The 25,818-nt window shown below is 47.6% G+C and overlaps 1 protein-coding gene across 15 annotated transcripts in view; it reads right to left on the bottom strand.

Moving 5' to 3' along the window:
- LOC116841928 (ankyrin repeat domain-containing protein SOWAHB) overlaps positions 1-25,818 on the bottom strand; it is a 152,586-nt gene that overhangs the window by 26,863 nt on the left and 99,905 nt on the right. For 12 of the 15 annotated variants that reach the window (XR_004377640.1, XM_032810526.1, XM_032810555.1 and 9 more), the window contains one exon: positions 15,489-15,493. The exons of the other annotated variants lie outside the window; for them this stretch is intronic. Coding sequence is in view for 11 of the 12 variants with exons in the window: in XM_032810526.1 (XP_032666417.1) it covers positions 15,489-15,493 (5 nt within the window). In the remaining variant the exon portion in view is untranslated. The remainder of the gene's footprint in view (positions 1-15,488; positions 15,494-25,818) is intronic. 15 annotated transcript variants of the gene reach the window in all.

The raw sequence follows: 25,818 nt of genomic DNA, 5'->3' as shown, positions 1-25,818 counted from the left end.
AATATTGTCGTGCTTCGTTGATTTCAGTTCCTCACTTCTGTATAGATACATAGATCACTCCCTCCTGGATATAGCCAATTAAAGTCGAATACATAGTCAACGGGTAGACGAAAAAAGCAGCTTTACAACAGCAAGAACTTTAGTCGAGCATTCAAATAATCAATGGAAATCAGCAGCGCAGTAGTCAACATGTTAACGGATTTCAGCATCTCGGGGCTTAACTCTGCCATCCATCTCGGTATCGTGAATCCGCCGCGACGCGGAGACAGAGAAAGAGAGAGGAAGAAAAGCCGGTTCGCCACGGAGCGATCCGCCGAAACTCCTCGTGGGTGCTCGCGGTGGGTCGTCCGGATTCACGGTGGCGATTCGATCTCCCGAAGGTCGGTTCTGGGAAATCGGGGGAGACGTCGGGCGCGTGTCTTCCGACGAGAAGAGAGACCACGGGGGGAAGAAGAAGAGAAGGAGCACGAGATGGCTTCACCAGAGAGGTGGAAGGAGACGGACAGAGACGGAGAGCGAAGAGGAAGAGGCGGTGGAGGATGGTCGGGTAACGAGCCTCCGGTCACGTGTATGGCGTCGGGCGTCGAGATGTCAGATCTATCGGCGCGTGCTCGATGGCGCGTGTCTTCGCCTGTTGATCAGTCCTGTTGCTTTACTCGTGCCTGACGTGCACATCGGCCAGACATTGCCCGATTGCCGGCATTAGTCATGAATTCATGATCGCGCGACGGCGACGACGACGTGACGAGAGGACACCGTCGATACGCCGAGATTGCATAATGATCGCGACAAAATACTACTTGGAAGCAACTTCGGCAGGAGCGACGTAGAGGGTGCAGCAGCGATAAATCGCGCGACGCCATCGGCTCTTCGTCGAGGGAAAACGGAAGCGAACAACAGTTCTCTTCCGCTTCTCGCTCTCCCAGAGATCAGAGTATTCCGGTGTATCGATTTATCGGGGGTGTTCGTCTCTCTCCTCAGGTATCGACATCCCGACGTAGCGATTCTTTACTGGCCGTGCCGATTCAGCCGCGACGCGCCACGACGCGTGGAGGCTTTCGGTTACTGCTCGTTGAATGTAGAGGGACGTCGCGGCGGAGTGTTTTATTTCCTGCAATTGCGTCAAGGAGGTGTGTTTATCCAGAAGTCCCGCAAAAAGGAGAGAGAATGACGCGCGGCGGCGGCGCGGTGTGCCGGCCTTCGCGTCTTGCGCGAGGGATGCACACAGGATGCAGGAGGTGTCATTAGCATAACGTGGAAGAACCGTGGTTTGTGATTTATTCGCTATCTCCTCACCATCCCGTTCTTTTCGCCCGTAATTCCACCTCCACGCCGGGTAAACACGACCCCGGGAGCCTCCAAGGCGTCCGAATGGAAGATCTATTAGAAAATAAATTTACGCGAGAATACCACCGATGCTCGCGCCGACGATTCACGACGCGAATAAAGAAGAGGGATGCGCGTACATACCTCGCGTTCCTGAATCAACACAATGAGAATATCTCTAACTTTGTGCGACATTACGACTAGGATTTTGCAACTGATGATTCTGTCTCCAAATCGCGTTATATCGCGATTAAGTCAACTTGGCGTTGTATTCCACGGAGACTCCCGTTGACTTTCTCAAATATCAACCCATTTACATCATTAGGACATGTGAAAAATATAGCCATGTCACTAAATCTTGTATAGATCGACTTCAAATACGATAAAGCGAGTTGCATTTTAATGTTTACATTTTATAACTCGATTCATTTTCAGCAAGAAGTCGCGATTAGTCGCTTCCGTGATAATGGCCAGGCGAAGTGAGCGGATATACCAGCTCTTCTGATGGGTAAAGTGTGATTGACGAGAGACAGGAAATGTTACCACCTTGAGTATTGCACCTTAAGGATCGCGAAACGTTTGCGATTACGTGGTCTCCTCGCTGCGAACCAGCCGAGACTTATCATTGCGTATCCAGCCGTAGCAGCGTGGATTGACGATCACAATGTTATCCGTCGCCATCGAGCCCATCCCGCAATCGCGGATCCATCGGATGTACGGGCGATACAATTGAAAAACGCCGCTTCCTCGTTCGAGGAAATAACAAGAATCCGCCGGTGGATCGCGTAAACGAGGTGTAACTGAAATCACTTGAGGCACTCGCTCAAACGAGCTGTGACTGCATGGAGATCCCTATCCCGGCAGCCGAGTCTTTAATTCACCCGCAGATTACTACCTCGCGATACCCGCTTTGAATATTAATTTTTGTGGAAACCCACAGCCTCGGATCTACGATGATGCGCGAGCGGGCGTTAATTAAAGCGCGCAGTAAGTACGCGCGAGAGGGAGAACAATCGGGCCATATCATGCTCGCGCGATTCCGAATTCCGCACTTAATTAGGCCAAGGTATGCGGTCTGTATCCGATTAATGAAAATTGTACGGCAACGGCGATGATCGATCGCTCGTCGCGGTGCCTCCGAGTGAGAACGACTTCGCCGGCGGGAAATCTCACGGGCGATTCGCCATTCGCAAATCTACCGTAAACAGCGACGTATTCCGTCGCTTTACCAGAGAAAGAGAGAGAGAGAGAGACGAACTATACAACGGAAATTCGAAGAATCCGTTTCGAAGACCCGGGGAGTAAAATCGACGAGCGAGTCCGCGCGTCGCGAGAGTGCCTAGGCGACGCTTTTCCTGCTGTCGCAGGTGGCGTCGACGAGCCGCGACGCGACAAGACATCGCCATCACAGCCATTACCGCGCTGAACGTTGATCCGGTCCGATGAGCATCGGTAGTCAACAATTTCGCTAGCCGTCCGCCGAGCGAACGTCCGTGCCGGACGGCCGCGTCTTACACGTGTGACCGTGGGAGACCGGACGTCGAAGATTTATATTATTTGCGGCGACGGAGCAAGAGCTCCGTGTTCTCGGATCTTAGAACGCTGACCCGCTTTCGTTTCGGCGCGTGGCACGATGAGCCATGAAAAAATCGACGTGAAACGCCACCGTACGTCAAGCTTCTTAGAGGAACAGCAGTGTGTCGGGCACATTCGACAAGCAAAAGTCTCTCTCATCAAAATAACCGTTGAATCAACGATCGAGACTGATCGTCATGCATGTAATCGCGAATAATTCGATACATTGATGAAGTAAATTGTTAATCGGTGTATATGTTAGCGGCAAAGTAAGAAAATATTGTATAGAATATATTATTATAGAATATATTGCATATAATGCTCAGGCATTATATATGAAATGCCTAGGCATTATGTATAAGAATTGATGGACATTCTGTGGGATGTCTAGGTATACAATACCTGAATTTCACAAAATGCCGGTAACATATGTACAATCGATCACACGTCAAAGTTTGATTGTCACGCTCATTACTAGCCAGCCACACATGTGTGACGCACCGATCTCTCGCTTCAAGTTCATTTTACTCGAAATCTCCAATTTCACTTAACACACGTTCGCGCTATTAACGTCACATGTTCGTCAGACTCGATATTCGAAATAGAGAATTGCAGATTGGAGAGTTGAGAGTTCGACAAATTTGCTAATTTCAATCTTGGCCGTCCCGAATAGACGAGCCTCAATCTTCAATTAAAATTAACACGTTGACTGCGAGATCATCGGCGACCGATATCTGTCGGGTCTCATTAATTAACGTATAAGACTTCACTAATTACATACAATAAATTAAATATATACCATCAACGGAGCCCATGACACGAGCAAACAGGTGCACGCATCACGAGTTGCATTTATTCACCGTATCTCCGAATATTCAGACTCCAGCTGCGAATAATCAATGGAAATCAGCGCGAAATCAGCCGATGTGTTAATTCGAGCGCTCTTCGCGTGTACGATCGCTCGCGCTCACAATATCACGTCCGCGCGGATTTTCCCGTCACGAAACGCTTCTCTTGATCTCTGGATTGGCTGGTCCGGCTCGTCACCGATAAAACGCGCGCGTTTATCCATCGGCGATGAGCACGAGGCTCTTATATCCGCGGATATCGATATTCGGCGAGCCTCCAGAGCGAGAGAGAGAGAGAGAGAGAGAGAGAGAGAGAGAGAGCTTTCTCGTGGTTTCGTGAATCACGAGATTCAGGGGTACCGCCGCGGGCATGGGCGCTGCCGCCGCTGCATACATTCACCTGCAGCGGAGTTTAAACGATTAACGGGGGCGGTTTCCCGCGAATAATCGATGTCCCCGATGTCCTCGGGCGTACGGCAAAGTTCTCGGTCGTCTCGATCCAACACGGTATTTCACGGGGGATTACGCGGCTTACGCTTTCGTTCGATCGTACCCAACCCGCCCCCCTGGCCCCATCCGCCGTCAGGAATTATCGGTCGTGTGTCGATTATATTTCGCATAGGCGCGCCCCGTTCACCTTCGCCATCCTCGGATGATATATGCCGGACTCCTTCGGAAATTGTTGCGGAGGTGCGCCGAGTTCAAGCCAATATTCGTTAAATCATCAGCGCGAATATCCGTTTCACACGGGGGGGATTAATTAAACGCGGCAGAGTGGAGAGTAACAGCCTCGTTCAGAGGCACACGTCGTGATCCGCTCGCGACTCCCTGCTCCGGGAAAAAATGCGTAAATACCCCGGTCGCTAACTATCGACAGACGAGAGATAGAGCGCGCGAGAAAGAAAGAGAGAGAGAGAGAGAGAGAGAGAGAGATAAGCTGTGTACCTTTGCGAAATAATTTGCACGCCCAGAGAAAGCGAGTTCCCGTCGCCTCGACTCCTCCAGTCGAAAACTGGGTCTACTGTAACATATCCCGTGTATGTATGTGTGTACCGGGATCAATGGATCCCGAAAATCGATGCGGGATCGATCGCGAGCGATTTGCGGGGCCCATTCGCCGGCGATGGATACAGAAGCTCTCGCTCACTCTCTCTCCCGGCTGCGCCGGCGGCAGAGAGGCGGAAGGGGTGAAAGGGTAAGCCGCTTTGCGAACGAGCGGAATTGCCGAACCGCGTTCGGGACGAAGGGAGTAGGCGATTAGGTAAACCCGGGATTAGTTGGACGTCGCTGCTCCCTTCGTTCGTGATCGGGAGAGAGAGCCGTGCCCTACCACCACCTTCGACTCAGACTCAGCAGCAGTAGCAGCCGCCGCCTAACCCGGCACTCCACCTACTACGCTACCACTATCGGCCTAGCCCGAGTTCGATTGCCACCACTAATAATGCCACCCTTGATTTACATGATTGGATTGGCGTCTCGAAATTGAAACTGCCGGCTGCCGTCGCACGGGTCCGACGGCCGGTCCCCCGGTTTGTGTCTTGTATCAGGCCGCGGACATGGAAATTTGCGCCAAGACACCTCCGCCTTGCCAACCCCTTTACTTCCCACTCTCTACCCTCCCTCTCTTCGTTCTCTTCGTTGCACGGCGATCGAAACTGCAATCGCGCAACGTAATTCGAGGACCAGGCGATTTCGCGACGAATGCACCCACCCTCTCTTTTCACACCTCCCTTCTCTTTGGAATTACTCGACTAATAAATTGAATGGAATGCAATGAAAGAGAGTTTTGTTAATTTAACAAAACTCTATGGTGGGGACAAATAATTTTTTACTTTCAATTTGCTGCTTTGAGCAATACTTCTGTAATAAAGATATAATTAACCTAAATAGACGACATAAAATAATCAATCTAAGTAGACCCAATCTAAAGAGACATAACTAATCTGATAGATCTAACATAAAGAGACGAAAATAAATATGATTTATATTTCAAGCAATGCATGTTTGTTGAAATAACAGATGGTGAGAAATGAATTGCAACGCTCTGCAATTAACTGTTCGATCCGTTTCTCCCTGATGATTATGAAACAGCAAACGTGCTTTTGTTTTGATAACCGAGGGATTTTTCTCAGTGCGTGGTGAATTTTATTCGTTTGTGCATCGGCTCCACGTGTAAGAGAGTTGCGTTCGACTGTCTGCCTTTCTCTGTCTCTATTCTGTGTTTCGCAGTGTTATTCGCGATCTAGACGATCCCGCAGCACCGCGAGAGACGCTCGTAAATCCTCGCGCGCGGCCGGGATCATATTGAATCATTCCTCCGCGTCCCGGATGTGCGCGGGTAGACGCAAATATATTTCATAGATGGATACACAACAAAAGGACGCCGTTTCCTCGAGGAGAGACCACTCGGAGAGATTAGTATGCTCGTATCTGCATGCCGCAAGATCGTATCTGCCACGAGAGCGGTCCTTTGTGGGTTTTTGTTTGCGTTGCGCACGTATTTATGTGAGCGTCTCTCCTCTTCTTCTTTTCGGCCTCTCCTCCTCCCCTTCTTCCGTTCTTTCCTTTTCTTCCTCTCTTCCTCCTCCCCCACCTCCCCTGTCCTCTTCTTCTTCTTCTCTTTCTCGTATTATAATCGCTGTGGACGCGCTCCTACCTACTTAGGAATGCTCCAAATGATCCGCTTCGGCCAATTAATCTTTCGCAAATTACCGTCGCGACGCGTTCATCGGGGAATTTCTTTCATACCGTGAAGGCAAATTCGACTGTCAAAGTTTATTTCAATTCTTGCGAAAGAAGAATGTCCGCCGTTTTCAAGAGAATTTGCCGATACTTTAATGCTCCTTAACCTCTGCTTTAACCAATTTTCTCGATGCATTTGAAGGCGCGAAATATGCGAAAATTTGCGACACTCTTATAAGATCTCGGAGGATAATAATAATAATAACGTTTACTTCATTGGTAGCCATTAACATTATCAAACAGATCCCTATTCGCTGGCGAGAAATAATAAATGAAAATATTCGTCTGAACACTCGGACTGCATTAAAAAACTAGGTTGAAATAACTGATAACAATTAGTAGAGTAGAAACCTCATGCAGGAATCTTTCTGTTCCTGCAACACCGAGTTTTTCATCTGGTCCCCAATTAAAAGAAAATTCAGTTACACTAACGAAGTTGCTTTTCCGTTTATCCTAAAGAAATATGCTAAAGAAATAAAACTGAAAATCTCAAATCTGAATGTACTTAAATAAGAAATCATGTGACCCACAATCCGCCGTCAGGTCCCTTCGCAAGGTCGAATGTAATTTGTCCGGGCACTTTGACCCTCGGCAGCGTCTAATCTGATAGTTACTGATACGCATCCGATCAAGCCCCGGGGCGCGCTATATCAATACTACCGTCGAGTCAGACGCATATATCTATTGTCCTGGTGCGGATCTGTAATCCCTACTGTGTACCAATTACCTCGTCCATTCTACCTGCGTTGCATGCAAATTGGATTTCGGTTACGGAAGACGCGGCGGAAGAGCCGGTCAGAGACGGCCGGTCTCTCCCCCTCTCTAACTCCCCCTCCCCCTCGACAGTCTTCCTCCAGCTTTCGTCTCGTTGCCGAGCAAGACAAACGAGTGGTAGTAATAGTAAAGATCTCTGGCGCAAACGACAGAAGAGGCGGCCTCTTCTCTCGGACAATTGGACCAGCCAGGTAATGCGGCGAGAAAAGAGCGTAAAATTGATGCCGGTAGATGCTCTCGTAGAACACACCCGGCTTCGCTCTCTCTCCCTCTCTTTTACAATCTTTCTCTTGCTTCTGAGACGATAACGACGGCGCCGGGTCGGCCGCAACAGAGTATCGCCGTCATCGGCAAGCCGACGACAATGAGGAGTCCTTGATAATCGGGCTTATTTTAAACGCTTCCCTTTCCTCACGGTCGGACCCTCGAACTTCAAGTGGGTATCTATCCGAGGTACCTGACGAGAAACGAAGCCGCAGGAGACGGTACGGTCCAAAGGACACGACGAAGGATCCTATCTCTCTCTTTCTCTCTCTCCTTCTTCCTCTTCCGCTCTCCGTTGGCGATGCTAATCCGATACTACGCGACTCGCTCGTGCCAGTCTCCTTTGAGATGTAACGACCGACAAACTTTCCTACTGTTACGCCTTTGTGCAAGTTACAGGATCAGTTTGTCCTGACGATCGCGTCCGAGTTGGCGGTGGAAGTCTCCGGTACGGTCTCCTCGGCGGACACTCTGCGAGAACGGCGCGGATTCGAATTCACGACGCGAGTTGCAACTTTCCCCCATGCCCTCTCTTTCTCTGAACTTTGCTGTCATTTTGTTTAAAACGCGCGTCCGATCATCTCGTCGTTCTCGGCGAAGAGCAGACAGCGAAGTACGCGCTTCATACGAAATCCTGTGGTTTTTTCTTGCAGATGACGCGATCGCTAATTACGAGCGAATCAGTATGCGCTCGCGTAAAGTGTGGGAAAGCGTGGACGATCGCTCCCCTAGTGTAGTGTATCTCGCTTGGGAAAGGAAAGGGAGCATTAAAGGAAGAGATGAACTTTTTTGTGGCAATTTCAGCGCTCGCGTCAATTAAATTACCGCGATGCGCGCGCGTCCGGGCCCTCGGGTTTCGATCGAGCTATATAGGAAGCGCATCGCGCGCGAACGCAAGCACCTTTCCCACGCGAAACGTCTTTAGCCATGGGTATCCCGCCCGAGATTGCATATTAACGCCTACATAATCCGCGTCTTCTCGGAAATAAAATGTATTTTCGAGGCCGAGGTATGCATGTATTCGACGACGACTACGGCCACGAGGGATTCATGGAACTTCCTTCGTGGACATAACTCAAGATATCGAGATCATCGTCGCGATGCGAATGTGGATATTAAAATGAGCAAGCGAATAAATTACACTGATGTCCGAGAAACAACCCGCGTCGACTTCGCAAAATATATATTAACATTCAGTAGATCTAGGTATCTTCTACCTTTTAGACGCCTATTATTGCAGATATATAATGCCGGTCAAAAGTTTGTGATCACTGATATAAAAATGTTTATCAAAAATAATTATCTGGGTTATCATGAAAGCCTGATGAAGGATTGATCTCTTAGCGACATTATTCTCTAGGAGTTTCACGCAATTTTAACAAGCACGCCAAATTATTCAATAACTAAAAATGAAAACTGAAATTTGCCCTCCGTATAATGTTGGATCTGTGAAATTTGAATAAATATTTGATCTTTTTTTTTTTTTAAGGGAAAAGCTCCAGGAAAAGTTCAGAGCAGTGCAAATCTGTTTGCGATTTTTATTTTATTGCACTGCTATCTTATAGCCGATAAGTTTTTCCTCTAGAAAACAAATGTATCTAAAAATATTGATTTTCAAAGTCATAATAAAATTTAAAACTGCCAGAGTCTGATAGAGACTCACAGATTGTACTGTATCCGAACAATATGATTGTACACGAAATTAAGGTGAAATATTTGGAAATGTCGAGGCGATTAAAAAGAGGATTTCGCGCGTTTTTCTTTTCTTTTATGATGGGTAAGCATCGTTTAATCGACAGTAGAGAGACACGAGCGTGTTATGCGGCATTAGCATTCACCAGGGCTGCGCGCTCGTCACTTTTCGGAAAGGCAACCTGGGCGGGCAGAAAGTCGCGCGATCGACGCGTGAATGCAAAGGAACCGGCTGGAGGGTGTAAAGGGGCCACAAAGGACGCGAAGGAAGCGAGAAGCGATCGAGAGCCGAATAATCCGCGTGGCAAGCGTTTCCCGGCGGAACTCCAGAAATTGTCGCATTAATATGGCGCGCGTGAGTCACCACGTTAGTTCGTTCTTCAGTCAGCGGACGGACCTTCGGTTTTCTGTCGGCGATCGCGATGACTACCGACGATAATGATGACGACGGCAGGCGCGTTGCTTGACAATGATGACGCACGTAACGGAGGGGGGATCGGCCGTTTCTTCCTTTGTCGTTGCTGTTAGCGGCGAGGCGCGATGAGCATTTCATTATTCCTTCTCTCTTCTTTTTTTCGCGCGACAATACGGCTCGACGCTCGAAATAGACACGGACAGAAGTCGCGTACGCGTCCGCATAATCGTTTAACGCAATTACCTCGCCGCTGTGCGGGCGTGCGTAAAATTCCCGATATCGCCCGGCTGCGTCGCAGGTATCCCTGTTAGCGAGCGCGCCATCGAGCACCCGGGGGAAGGACTTTGAATTCAACGCGAAATCTCACACCCAAAAACTCTCTCGCGTGCCCAGCCGAATTGTTCTATTCGATTCTGCGAAATCAAATTGCTGGATATTAACACTTTCGCGGTCGGTAGCTCCGATAAATAACTAAAGCCGGAAGCTGCGAGAATTCCAAACAAGAATAGGGATTGAGAAACATTTGTTTACACACACCCTTTCAATTAGTTGTTGTTCGAAATTGCGATAGACGTATCCAATAAAAATAAAGAGAAATAAAGAATAATAGTGAAATAAAGAGAAAAATCATAAATTTCTGAAGCAAAACCTTTTTGAGATACAAATTTGAAGCAAACCAAGTCGCAAGGAGACACAATTCGATACTTTTTCAGTGAAGGCTTGTGTTTCGTAGAGATCTTTGTATAAATTCTTCAATTGTACGTGTAATATTCGACGTCAACAGTGCTCAGCTTTAGCCGGTGGAAAAAACGTAGCGCTACGTCAGCTACGCCGCGAGTGTGTTAAAGAAGAAGCTAATTTGCTCAAAAACACAGAAAGCCTTTTCACGAGGCCGACGTATATTAATTTACAGCGTGTTCCGCTGCACACACTTCCTTGAGAGAAACGTCATTAAATTCCACTGTAAAAATTATCCCCGGCATCTCTCCCGAAATCGTATCACTCCGTTAAAACGGAAAATCCCCGAACAGAGGCGAGTGACCCCTGCATGCGGTTGGAACGTCCTCAACTGCTCGACTGCCGAGAGCGAGTCGCGAACACCCCGTGCGACATTAAGTGATAGACCGTGCGGAGTCGATTGCCACGTACAAGCATAATATCCCGGCTGCGGGTGGACTCGACGCGAGGGTGGCGCGCACGCTGGGTGCCGGGGAGAAGAGCGGCGCGCAACACTCTCCGCGGGCGCAAGGGTCAGCTACAGATTTTTGCGGGCAGGTCGACCGGCATCGGGCAGCTGGCGTGCGGTCAGCCGCTCTGCCCGCAGCGTTGCGTCGGTCGTGCATCACCGGCCACCGTATTAACCCCAAGCCCCCGACGTACTCCCCCTCTTCCTCTATCTCTCGCTCGCTCTTCCTCTCTCTCGGCCGGTACCGCAGGCCGCAGAGTCCACGGTCCATGCTGCGCCGCCATGGGCCCCGCCGTATACCTGATGATCCCCCATCCCTCTGTCCTCCTCTCTTGGCCGCCGCCGCGGGCATAGCCTCCAATTGCGGCACCGTATTGCCCATAATCGGTCCCTCGCGTCGTATACGAGCACAGCAGATTCGTCCTGTGCGTACGCCAAGTGCGCGCGAAAAACGACGGAGCCGCTCTGTCTAGGTACCGATAGATTGATGGATCGACTTTCGCGCGGATGCGCCACCGTCGCGGCGCGAAGGAGCAAGAGGATCTCCGCTTGAAGAGGGTGCTTTCTAATTTTATTTAGCTAAAATAAATTAAATCATGTGTGAAAGTTAATCAATCATCATGTATGTGATAACGAGTAAACTAATCGATTAATAATCTGAAATCGATTATTAATCAGTGAATAATCAACCAAATTAAAGTTTGATTGATAGCTGATTTTATCAATCGATTAAATTATTCGTATGGAATCGTATCGATTATGGAACTGTCGATTATTTTAATCAACATTTTAATCGATCAATGTGCCCAACACTGTGTGTATGTGGTTCAATCCAGTTATTTGAAAAATTACCCTAAAGCCATGATTAGTTGACAATATGAGGGAATCTTGGAGAATAATAGAGCATTCCTAGAACCAAGTTAACTCCTTTTTGTAAACTTCTTACTTTTCAGTTAGTTTCTTAATTCTTTTTAATTTTCAATTCTTGCTAGTTTCTTGATTTTCCAAGGTTAAGAGTTAACTGTGTGCTTTGGGATAGGAATTAAGAAGTTCCCGAAAAAGTCGAGTCGGCACGATCGCTGGCAAGGGAACGTACACGCGTGCGAGCGATTTCAAAGGGAAGCTCTCGCGGAGGGAGCTACTATTTCGAGGATCGCGCGGCGGTGTACAGGTGGCTGGGCAGAAAGGTGAAAAGATAGGCGGCATCGAAGGGCCGGTGGAGCGCGGCGAGCTAGCACGGGCTCTCATATTCCACATAATGAGAGCAGCACCGACATCAGACAGGCCGACATCGCCGAAGTAATCGAAAGCCGCCGGTGCCGGCCGGCCAGGCTCCGGCGGGGCTAATGTAGCAGCGCTTTAGATCGATAAAGTAATTTCGATTGACGATAACCGATAATTGAAGAGAACGAGGACTGCTCTCTCTTTCTTTCTCTCTCTATCTTTCTCTCTCGTTCAGATTTCTCGACGCGGCCACGGGGGAAGGATTTACCCGCGAAAGCGGATCGTGGAAACGCGCGCTCGGTAAAAGGATACTTTCTTGGGATAGTCGTGCGCGGAATTGCCGTCTTCCGCGTAAATCGAATTTGCAATTACACCACGCGGCAGCCAGCGGCAAAAAATTTCAAACCGCGCGCTTCGCCGCGGTTTCCGATGATAAATCGTCTCGCGCGAAAACTGCACGCCGCTGGAAACCGCACTGCAGTACTTTTCTAAATGAACTGCACTCGCTAGAGTTCGACTGAAAGGCAAAACGATAAGCCACCGTGTGGCTTATTTTGAAAGTGAGGCTTTCTAATGTATAGGTGTGTATATGTATGTATTCACGAGTTGAAATCTTGATTCTACTCTTTTGACTTCACAATATTACATTTGACTCTTACTTCGATATTCTGAAGCCTGAAGTGATATTATCAACCTATGTGATTCTATTTAACCTACCAACTTCACCAAGAGGTTTTCTTTAGAATCTACAAGTATACATTTTCCAACATTTAGAGGCGCCAAAAGAAGCTTTAGTATACAAAAGTATTAAATACATTCGACTTCAAATTTTGATCCTACTTTCGACCCCAATATTCCATTTAACGCTTACTTTAAAGCCTATATCAATGTCTTTTGATTCTATTTAACCTGGCTTTGCCGAGAGATCTTCTTTAGCCACCTACAAGTAGTATTTTGTGTATCTTCTGTTATCTATAGACATCAAGGAGAACTTTAGTTTCCATACATGTGCATTAAACATAACGCTGACCCTTCAGAAAATGTAGATGTTGAAAAGTTTAGGTCGAAAGTGTAAGGATAAAAAATTTCGACTCGAATTGGACGAATAATTCACAACAATAATCAACAAAATATCATACTTACATACTGCCGGTGATGTCCACACATAACGATTTGATCAACATGTCCATTGCAGTAGCAGCAGCAGCAGCGGGCAGGCGCGGAGGCGTAAAACAGAAAAGACGATAGTTACACATATCGGCGCGTCAGCCTCGTTAGTATTAATTAAGACCTTATTTATAAAACGCCGCATAGTAGCACAAGCACGATTTGCATGTATGGTCGCGTGGCCCTCGAGCAAACAAAGTTCAGCATCGCGCGCCGCAGATCCATCATCGTTGTCATTACCGCGCTGTGGCGGGTCGGCGATTGTAGCGACGAATTATCGCCCGTATACACGTCGACGATTGTTGACAGGCGGCAATCACGCCGTGGTCGACCAACGATCGTGTGTACTACCCGGAGATGGCCAAGCGATACGGGAGGGGGGTGAAAACGTCTCGCTAAAGGCTCGCTCGGACGAGCCGGATCTCCGATTTTCGTCCCGGCGACACTTGAAATCTCACTCCGCTTCAACGCGACCGTCCCCGACGTTTCTCCAAGTGACACACACCGTTGGACACCGGTGCGGATGGTCACCGATATCGTTGGCGCGGCTTGACGCTTACGGTATCGCGGAGGCAGCGAGTGATAGCCGTTTGAACGGGGCTTAAGGTCGATTCCGCGTGCAGAGCGAGCGACGGAACGAGGCGATACGCGCGCGACGAGTATCCGCCGGCGAGACGTCGACGAGGAAAATCGACGAGATTTCCAAGGCAAAGTAGTAGCGAGGCCGCGCCGGCGATCCGTCATGATCAAGCGGGACCTGTGATTTAATTGTCACCGGTAGCTCCGTGACGAGATGGCGGAGGGAAGGCGCGCAGGGTCGGCTGAGTCGGTTCCCGAAGTCAAGAACACGCCGTCCTGCCCTCGCAACGAGGAAGAACGCTCGAGGCGGTGCTTTGCGCGACTTGCGCGTAGCATAAGTCGATGGCTTCAAGAAAGATGGGGAGTTTTCGTTTGGAAAATCCTTCATCTCGTTTCAGCGAGAAACGCCTGCCCTCGACTTCACCGAAGGGGTAAGTGCACCCAAGGTGGAGAAAGTACTTTTGAGATGTAACGATAACATCATTTCTGACTCAATTATAATGATGAAGGAAATTATTTTTCGCGACCTGAGATTGATAATAATTTTTTCACTATTTCTCGGCGAATGATAGTAATTTCTTGGCGACTTCGCGATTAATAATAACAGCTTCTTTGCGATTTTGCGATTAATAGCACGAATTCTCTCGCGACTTTGCGATTCGTGATGCGACTCCAACATGAATAATAATAACAATTTTTTCGCGATTGATTGTTACGAAGAAAGAGCAGACGACGACTCTCGAACGACGGAGCTCGCGACGGGGAGCTGTCGGTGTTCTCCGCCTCGTTCGAGAACACGGAAATGTCATGGTTAACGAGCGTAGGAACGTTGCAGAACTTCAACGCTCGTGCAGTGAAAGAGTCGAGAAACCGAAGACCGCCCGGAGGAGAACGCCGGCCCTGGAGAAGGTGCAGGAAGGCAATAATCGCGGGAAGCGGAGGGGTGGATCGCGCGCAGGGTTAAGATCGACTCGATTCCATGGCAAAACGCAACGGTGTTTCGCGAATCTCGTTCAACGAGAGCGGCACACGATATCCAGTCGGGCAATTATAAAACTGCTGTAGAGAGTCACCGCCACCGCGAACACATGTCGCCCTCGTACCACCCCCGGTGCTCCCTGTCCACCGATGCCGACATGGGAGCGAACGCGCGACACGCACGCACGCACGCACGCACGCACGCTCGATCGTTCGTTCGTCCGTTCGTTGGTTGGTCGTTCGTTCGTTCGTTCGTTCGTTCGTTCGTTCATTCGTTCGCACGCACGCACGCACGCACGCACGCACGCATTTGCTGCTGTGTATATGTGTGTGAGTTCCACAGGTCTGCGTGCGTCGCAGTTCTGTATAATTTGACATGTTGTCGTACACGTTATTATTCAGATAGATCTCGAGATACGCGCGAGTCGAGCGGACCACTCTTCCTTGTTCGCCTTCTCCTTCACCCTCGCCTTCACGAGGCAGAGGCCTCGACCGTCGTCTTCTCTCTGTCTCTGTCTCTTTCCTTCATCCCTCCGTCCCTCCCCTCGGTCACTCCGATCCACCGGTTTGGTCGACACTCGTGATTACGAGCGAATTAAATATCACGCACAGTTCCGTCGTGTCGGCGCCCGAACACACATCCTGCGAGGGTGTCGAGAGCGCGGCTTTCCCTCTCCCTTTCTCTCTCTCTCTCTCTCTCTCTGTCTCTCCGCATCACATAGCAATGAACTAATGGAAAGTGTACAAAATTACGTGCAGATGTAATTCGCCGGGGGTCTGTACTTTTCGAAGATGGCGGTAGTGGACATCGATCAAGGTAACACTGAAGTTTCGATAATAATGACCAATTATTTAGTTCGTTAATATTCTTCGCACACATACATAACGGTTGATTAATTTTGACCACTGATTGGCCGATTATCTTAGTCAATGAAAATTTTTACCGATTAATGCTTAACACAGTACCGAGGGTGTCGAGGGCATTGCTCGCTGTCTCTCCTTTCGTCAATAACTTAATGAAAGCAGCACAAAACCGAACTTACACGTTACTGCCGACGCGAGGAGATTGTCGTGAGCGCTAATGAGACTTATTAGCGAGCTGCGCGAGCAGCGAATTACTCCTGAACGCTCCCAAGTAAAAAAGGCGACTTCATTCCGTCTGTCGTTTTATCCGCCGGCGATCGGCGAGCGGGCGAGCGAGCGCATTAGAACACGCGTCATTAGAGAACGTCGCAACTTCGAATGCGCTAAATATTCAAACGCGCATAATAAAGCAACGTCGAACCGAGCGCAACCGAGCCGGGCCTCGAGCACCTGCGGTTCCCGTCCAATTATTCAAACGTTTTTAAGTCGCGGCGATTTATATCGAGCAATTAGCTTGGCCTGTAACGCTAATTGGAATGAGACCGCGTACGCCCGCCGCGCGTGCGCGCACTGTACAACTGATAAACGCGGTCTATCTCGTTAGTTATCCGCGCGCGGCGTTATCTACCTTCGGAGCAACGCGTTTCAGCGGAAATCTGCCAACAAGTCGTGTTGGCCCTCGGTTCTTTCGCCGGGATTTCCGCATTATCGCGAGGCGTCTCCGCCGATAATTGCGAGATCTCGATGTGAGAAAGAGAGAGAGAGAGAGAGAGAGAGAGAGAGAGAGAGAGAGAGAGGGGGGGAAGAGAGATAGTGGCATTGCAACAAGGTGTGTTAAGCGACAAACAGTGTTTTCGATGATAACGATATCTGTAAGAATCGACGGAATCGACGGAATGTTTCGCCTGATAGCACTCGATAAATTCGCGTTGCGAGGATGCTGCTCGTGATCTACATTGCTTTCAGAGCGTTCTTTCTCTCTGATAATATTCCTTTTCTGCGAGCTTACAGTAGCTATGCAGTATCGATTGCGTGTGTGCTATTCTTTTTCTTTCCAATATTACATTTCTGTTTTCCTCCTTTTTCAAAATAATGCACCTAATACCTCTGCATCTCTTCCTTTAAACATGACATTTGAAATGCAGCGTTAAGCGTTAATCTATTAAAATATTCTTTGACTGGAATAATCGGCGAATCAATCATCAAAATTAGTCAAACCTCATATGTAAAATCACAAATTATTTCACCGATTAATGAAATTAATTATTAACCAAACTTCGACGTGATTGCGTTCATACTGATTAATAATTCATTTCACTGATCCATTAAATTATTCGTGATTACGTATACGACGATTGATTAACTTAAATTACTGATTTGCCAATTATTTCAATTTAAGATTTTACTCCATTTGTGCCCAGCACTGTTCGAATGCACTGTGCTTACTTTCTAAGCCATAAAGTTCATTGTACTTCACTATCATATTTTGCAAGCTGTACTTAAAACGATCGGCGCCTCGGGCAAAGCGCTGTATGAAATACCTTTCAACAACAATAACGAATAGATCTCAAGATACAAATCCTTCGTGTCGTTGAGGAATCAATTTTCAACTTCACCGCGGCGAAACGAACGCGGGAGAGACGTGAGGCAATTACGGCGTGATTAAAGAGGTTAATAAATCAACTTGCCGCACTAAAAATAACAAGGGTCGTGTATAAGAGTACGTTTAGGGAAACGCGGCAAAAAGTGCGAAGTGCGAGAAGTGCGTACTCGTCGATGTGTGTGTGTGTGTGTGTGTGTGTGTGTGTGTGTGTGTGTGTGTGTGTGTGTGTGTGTGTGTGTGTGTGTGTGTGTGTGTGTGTGTGTGTGTGTGTGTGTGTGTGTGTGTGTGTGTGCATGCGCGCAGCTCGTGTGCAGTCATTATGCACATCGTTAAAAAGCGAGCACACTACACTTTATACCTTCTGCATTTTTATTCATCAGCAATGAAAAGATACGTTTATCTCCGGCAATATTTTCGTCATAATTACGGCGTTACCGTCTGACAGCTCGAACGAGGGATGCGTCGACTGACCCGGGAAAATTCATGTTCGTCGTGTGAAAACACAAATTAAAATATGTTAGCAATGCCGGCTGTATCAATCAATGTCCGCCTATGTGGAAGGCAGGCGCGAAGACGCTTCGTCATTAGGGACTAACCTTCTAGAGGCGCCTTCCTTCTCTTTTCTTTTTTTTTTTTCTTTTTCGAAGCTGAAGAGTGCGCCGGTTCACCAGTCACGTTTCCTCGAAAATATCTCTACGATTAATTCTCACGCCATTTTTCATCCCGCGACGAGCGGTCGTCGTTTGATAATCCGCAGTGATCTCGCGCGGATTGTGAGACGAAATGAATCCTCTACTTCATTCACATCGCCGTACTTTCACATGAGATTTCTAGATCATCCAAGGGAACCCACAGAAAAATTCCTGGCTGCGCAGCTTGGACTCGCTAGAAATTTTCTAACCGCCTCGTAGCGTCGCCCGCGTAATAGGGACTCCGCCGCGCGAAGAAGGGAGAAAAGAAAATCAGATGCAATCACGGCACGATGTGTTTTCGCGTGAAAAAAAGGAACAGGAAAAAAGAGGACAGATACCGCGAGAGCGTGGCGAGAAGCGGGGGAAACACGCCTTTATAATGCTATTATTCAAAGTCGAACACGAGCGATTATAGCGGCGGATAACGATGTTAGATGTGGCATGTAAATACCGCGGCAGATAACGCATCTACCACCAGGTGCCCTTTTATCACTGAAACGCGCTCTGTAATTTTGAAATGTCGTCTCGTTGCGTTATCTCGCTTCCTGTCCGCCGGGACACCTCGCGAGAACGGACCTCGTCCGTCCGGGGCCTCCGTCGCGCCCTTCTTCTTCTTATTCTTCCCCGTCTTCTTCTTCTTCTTCGTAGCAATGACTTCGTGGCGCGTTAATTAACCATTCGCTCAGACGTACCGTCATTTCGTTTCGTCCGGGTCGAACGATGCATCTCGTGTCTCGAATCGCGCGCCACTATCGAGCTCGATCGTCAACACCGATCAACCGCGACGTTGCGTACCGCCGTCGCACCTGCTGCGCAACTATCGGTAAAACTATCGGTAGCGCTTGTCCGTCCCTCTTTCTCTCGCGGATGTGTCTACATATGCATAACGCGATGCGAGGGGGCTCGTCTCTAGTCACACACAACACACACAGACACACACATATACCGGAGAGATCTCCCGCGGTAGATATAGCGCCGGCCCTAAACATCCGCCATTATATTAAATTGTGTATATTTCCCTTCATAATTGCTCGAATTATACGCATTATGTAAATCGGTATGTTAATGCCCCCTCCCTGCCTCTCTCTCTTTCTCTTTCGCTCTTCCCGATGCACCCCCTAACCTGGGCGCGATTCTTCTTCTTCTCCTCGCCCCTGCGCGCGCGCGCGCTTTTGCCCGCCTCGCCGGGGATTACAGCAATTTCGTTTAAGCGCGCGCGCTAAATGTTACTTTATGCTTCTTTTATATCCAGCCGGTATCTCCGGCCAGGCAGGCAGGCAGGCAGGCAGGCAGGCAGGGCAAGGCAGGGCAGGGAAGGCAGGTAAGGAAGACAGGCAAGAAAGAAACAAGGCAGGTAGGCAGAGGCGGGCTTTAGATCGCGCGCGCGTTTTAACGCACGCCTCTATTTACATAATATTTCGCCAGATCCGTATCGTCGTCGCCCAAGATCGCGGCTCGGTCCTCGTAATCGCGCTTTACTGCGCTCGGCGCTAAAATCGAGACGAGCGCTTGCTTGGGCCTGGGCCCCGTTAATCATCCACGTCGTCGCGAAACCACGACGGGACGACGTTGCCAACGTCGAGCTAACGACCGACGCATGAAATCAGGCCCTCCTGATAAAGCCGATTTTTATAGCTTGTCAATCACCGGGTTGCGGCAACTAAACGATCGCGGTAACGGCGTGCCGCAGGATGCACGAGGACGTGGGGCGCCGCGGAGATTCAAAACGGGGCATTTTTACGTCTTCTAAGGCCCACATTAATAACCGTTATTTGAGCCTTGTTTCACGCGAAGCATTTTCATTTAAATTCAGGCCTGCATTAATAGTTATTATTTGAAACTTGTTTCTGAAGTGAGATATTCGGATTTGCATTCAGGACTATATTAATAGTTGTCATCCGAGACTTGCCTCAGGTGAGATACCCAGATTTTTCTTCAGAGTTATACGTACTCTAGAGTTAGATCTGAATTTCTCAGTCGAATCATGCGATATATGCGTGATATTTGCACACGCAATTCAACAGAAAAACTCGACTCTACACTGTAAAAACTGATGTGTTAAATTTTATACATTTCATGTGTCCCAAATCATCCACTCTCATTTATGTGTAAATTTAATACAAAACAAATATGTTAAAAAGTAACACGCATAAACATAGAAAAAATTAACACAAGAATTTAACACTTGAGTACCGTTAAGAATAACAGGTTATGTTAAATTGACATATTTAATATGTCAGACATAGATTATGTCAATTTAACATTTTCATTTCATCAAAACCATAGATTAATACTCCTCTCAAATGTTAAAGTAACGTTTTATTTTAGTTAATTTAACATTATACATATGTCAATTTAACACAAACTGATTCCTGATGGTATTCAAGTGTTAAATTCTTGTTAATTTTTTACATATTACGCATGTTACTTTTCACCACATTTGTTTTGTATTAAATTTATACATAAATGAGAGTGGGTGATTTGGGACACATGAAATGTTAAATTTAACACATCAGTTTTTACAGTGTAAATTCAAATTTGAGCATCTCATCTGAGACAAGTTTCGAGCAATGACAACTGAGAGAGAGAGAGAGGGAGAGGGAGAGGGAGAGAGAGAGAGAGAGAGAGACAGAGACCTTAAAAACCATCACGATGAAAAAAAGCGCTACACCTGTCTGTTCGTTTGATTTTAGTTCCGTGTATCTTTTTCTCTCGATTCTTTCACGGTTCTTTGTAATTCGACAATGAAGATACGCGTGCGTGCGTGCGTGCATTTATATTGAAACGAGTCAACAAAATAATGACGTCAATCTTCACTCTGCCCGATCTCCATAATACCACGGCCGATATCACGACCGTGAAATAACGTTCGCAGTAGAGAAAAGAAAAAATTGCGATACGACGCGTACTCGTGGTCGTTAAGACGGTACCTGGAGATACGTACGAAGTTTAACGCGTCGATAGGGCGTTGATAAGCTCCGGGTGCTTCCTTATTAAAGTTATCGATCGGCCGACTTCGGCGGGCCTGCATTCATCGAGTTGGGCAAGCAGCAGCGATACGTAATCGCGCGATAATCATCATTACACGTCTGGAACATCATTTCGCATTTATCTTCATTCTTTTCAGACAGCTGCGAGGTCGCGCGAGGCGTCCATCGAGCAGCCGGGGAGGAAAACTCGAAACGGGGTGCGAAGTGACTTCGCGAAAATACCGTCAGAGTCTCGAACGATTTCGGGACGTATTACTTGTCCCCTTATTTCTTTCCGAGCCAAGAAGACGCCGTTCTTCTTCCTATCCTCCTCTTCTGCTTTCTTTTTTATCTTTTGTAACTGTTTCTTTTTACCGCAAAAATTTGCCTGATCGACCAGCAGGTAATTCCGCGTCTCATTACCGGCGCCAATTATCGAATGGACGATTGGATCAGGTGCGGTGGCAAACGATGCCTCGACTACTCTCAATCAAGCGGTGGACGAGACGAGAAGGACGACGATCGACGGCAATTTCGATGATGATACGGAATTATCCAGCGCGAAGAGAACGCGCGGCATCCCGAGGAAGGTATTCGCCACGGAACTCGGACTAGTAGACCCTCGACTCCGTCGCACTCCGAAAAGCCCCCTCAATGTTTTTCGCAATATTAATATATATTTTGCTATATATATATATATATATATATATATATATTGTATGCATATATGTTATATCGCTAGAACGACGCGGTCGCAGATCCGCGGGCGAACTTCGTTACAGAGCTGTGTGATTTTCCATGCAAATTGAGTTGTTCGCCTGTCATTATGCTAATAAAAATAATGGCGCGACGCATAGGGGTAATGCAGCTGTCGTAAATGAAGCACTGCGGCATCGGCGAGATCCGCCGCCGAAGGTGCATCGCGAATCGCGACATCGCGACATTTTTTCGCGCTCGCTCGCTTGGCCGATCGACCGATCGACCAACCGACCGACCGACCGGCCGGCCATCCGGTCGGTCGCCCGTTCGTCGTCGATTCGCGACAGGTGGCTGACGAGTCCGCGGTGAAAGTCGCTCCGAGCAGGAGCATTCTCGGGTTCCTCTTCTTGCGCGAAGAAGGAGCGCGCGTCCCTTCATTAAACCGCGGACAATACCGCCGGGGAAAAGAAGCGAGATGTTAAATTCATCGCGTGCATCAAGCGAGCGAAAGGGAAAGCGAGCGCGCTGGATTTGTCCCACAATTAGTTTTCACCGTTCGCGTACACACAACGACGTCGTCTGCGAAATTGAATAAGAGAAGAAACTCGCGCGAGCTTTGTCTCACTGAAATCTCCTCCTCTACCGTCACGCTCTACAGGGTGCTACAGAATTGAAGCTGCTTGGATATTTCTTCTACGAGTTACGCGGAAATAGATCGCCTTCGATCGACATCCGTCTATGTTTTTTCGAATACAGGATACCGAGGTCTTCTCGTGGGAACTTGCGCTCGCGCGCGGAAACGCGAAGAATAACGCAAATAACGAAGATAATGAGAGAAGGGTGAAGAATCGATGACTAGAATAACGATGACAACAAGTCAAACATGAGGAAGAACAAGAATGATGAATAAAATGAGAAAAATAACGAATAAGAATGACGAATGAAATAAGCAAGTAACGAGGAAAACAACGAAGAAAAGCGCGATGAAAAAAACGAAAATAATAAAAAACAACGAGAATAGCGTGAGGAATAGTAAGAATAACGATAATAAGGAAGTAAACGCGAAAAACAATGAAAATGATGAAAATAATAACTAAGAGTAACGAATAAAATGATAAAAATAACGAGGAAAGAAAGCGCAAAAAAGAATAATGAGAATGAGGAAATTAATGAAAGATATAACAAAAGTAACGCCCTTCTCCAGATAAAAACAGAGTGAACGCCTGGTAAGGTCTACCGTGTATATCCCAGTTATGTCACACGCGTGGGGTATTCTCCTTTGAGCGGAACGCGCTCGGTGGCTTCGACAGGTACGCGAGAATCCGCGCGAGCATGGTGTCGTGATAGCGCGCGTAGATTGCCTTTATGTAAGACGCTCGCGCTAAATTGCGCCGGCGATGCCGGTGGCATCGTCATCGTAGTCGTCGATGATGTAATTAACACGGCCGCGCGTCATTGTGCGCGCGCCATTTAACCCGGGGATTTCCCCTGCGCGCAGCGTATTAATAAATAATGCATTCGAGCTGGCGGAGAGAGAGAGAGAGAGAGAGAGAGAGAGAGAGAGAGAGAAAGAGAAAAGAAAGGAGAGGGAGATAATGCGGCCGTTCTTCTATTACGCGTGGCTCGATCGCGAAAATGCAAACTGCACGGCGCGAATCCGAATCTGCTCGGTTTCTCACAAAGCGCGCGAGTCGTAATCGTCGTCGCCGGTATCGTGGGACTGATTGCGGAAACGCGTCTGCCGGTGCGCTGTGTAGCGCAGCGCAGCGCAGCGCGGCGCGGCGCGACGCGCAGCGTTACGTGCGTGCATAATGCATATCGCGTGACTCCGTCACGGATCCGGACAGTTACAACGTGTACACGCGTAACAATATCGCGTATCACGGCGAATCTCTCTGCTACCGACATCTGGCATTTTAATCGAAGCCGCGAGCAGGAGCAAGAAAGAGGGAGAGAGGCAGGAGGGTGGGAAGGAGGGAGGAAGAAGAGAGAGAGAGAGAGATAGAGAGAGAGGGGTAGATAGGGGCAGAGGGAGAAATGGATCGCCGGGAATGTGCATCTTCGTAGGTACGGTAGCGTAACGAGCGTACGTGCGTACTAATAATAAAATGTAAGCCGCGCGCCTCTCTTTCGCACGTAGCTCGCACTCCTTGGGGCACACAGACACACATTTCCACATACAGACACTGCATATCGTCCAACCGGTGCTACATTGTAGCGCAATTACATTATCCTCTGTTAGATCTATGCTAATGACACTGTTACGGCCGCAGGCGAATTATCTCGCGATCGCGATCGCGAAATGAGCGTAACACTTTTTATAGAAAAATCAGAGATCGGTCTGCGCGTGTTTTTTCTTCTTCTTCTTCTTCTTGTATCGCAACCGACGCGGATCGAAAGGCACGAACGCGAGACGCGTTAGCTGTCAGTATCGATATACTGTAAGCTTGACGAGGAAACATTGAGAGATATGCACGCGATTCGACGAGACCAAGTTCTGGATCTACATGAAATAACGCGAATTCTATTGAACTTGAAGAATCAACGATGATTCTTCGGATATATAATATATAATATATATATATATATAATATATATATATAATATATATATATATATATAATATTATACAGACTCTCGTCCTACCCAGATGCTACAGACGTTTTCAACTGCTGTTTTCTTCATGTTGGAGTATGAAGAAGCAATTATTGGAGAATTATTTAATATTCGATTATTTCGATGTTTTATTCACATTAAATCTTAATTCTTATTTTTAATGATGCGTTTAAAAACGATGTTTTTGATAACGATGCGTTAATTATGTAACTTACTCAATTATAGATACACTAAGAAAAAATAACTTAAAATTAACAAATATTTATTAGGTAGATACTATCAGCATATTTATTTAAATCAAAATCTCTTCATTTAAACCGAGTATATTTAAACGAGTTTATTCGGTTCTTTGGAGATTAAGCTTCAAGGACACGGCGATAAGTATTTCTAGCATACACACAAAGAGAACAGTCCGTATAGTGTTGCACCTTGCGATTCTCCGTTAGTACTTCAACTTCGAATCTGCAAGATGAAAGTGGAGCCGAAATTTCGGCAGGTTCCGTGTCAGTTTGGCGGAACAAACTGAGTCGCTTTATTTTAACACGGCGCATTAGACCGAGAGCTCGTTACACGCGATCGCGAGGCCGATTCGTCGAAACATTCGGTGCGAGTACGCCTGCCATAATCGCGGCCTATCGCAATTAAAATTATACTTGCTGACTACGTTGTAGCACAATTACACTATCTGCCGACAGATCTGTATTAATAACCGTAGTAATAACAACTCGCTTTTTCAACGTCCAGACGTTCTTGCCTCCCGAGCTTACCTAACCGTGCGGCCCATTATGCGTATGATGAGAACGCTAAGGTCGAAGTAAGACGCCGGGCAGTCCACTTGTTCCGGTGTATACTCTTAAATTTGTTTACGCGATTAGTTCCTCATTTCCCGGCCGGTGTCGTAATTAATGAGCGGCGGGGGGAACAGCTATTTTTTTAATTATCTTAATTAATACAAGAGAGTTTCCTCCGTTTTCAGCTTCCGTTTACTTCTTTCTCTCTCTTTCTCTCTCTCAGATGACTGTTGTCGTTTCCCGATCGCAATCCGAGAGAGCGACGTTTCTTCTGTCGGCGATCTTTCGCATTCGAAATCGGCACGGGAACGACGCGGGATTCATGACGCGATTTGTAAACGTTGTGCTGGGAAAACTACAGAATGACGAGGCACACCCGCTGCGCCTTTACGAGCCGCAGCTTCAGCCTGTCGGCCAATTACACCTTCCACGGTTAGGTGGCTGCCCGTCTTAACGGGCAGTTAGTGCCAACATAAATGTCCCCGGTGCGCGCTTTTAATTGCTCGCTTATAGCGTCGGTTGCGATCCAGCTACGACCGAAAGAAAGAAAAAAAGGGACGATTTGTACGTGAAAATTCGAGGGACGCCGAGATGAGCGCGAGTGAAACCGAGCAAGCCTCTGAAAATTTTTTAAGAGAGACACTCTTAAAATGAATCAGTCAAACATCACTGAAAACAGTGAATATACACTGATTGCAGTTATAAGTATAGCACCGAAAGTGCTCAGTGCTATACTCATAACTGATATCAGTGACTGTTCGCTGATTCACTTTAAGAGAGCGCAAGAATGACGCCGGTCTCTGCGCCAGTTCGC

The sequence above is a fragment of the Odontomachus brunneus genome, unplaced genomic scaffold, assembly GCF_010583005.1.
Source record: "Odontomachus brunneus isolate Ranch 3 - 2012 unplaced genomic scaffold, Obru_v1 Obru_scaffold_002, whole genome shotgun sequence".
Classification (NCBI taxonomy): Eukaryota; Metazoa; Arthropoda; class Insecta; order Hymenoptera; family Formicidae; genus Odontomachus; species Odontomachus brunneus.
The sequence above is the reverse complement of the archived record's forward strand: the minus strand, read 5'-3'. Positions and strand labels throughout refer to the sequence as shown.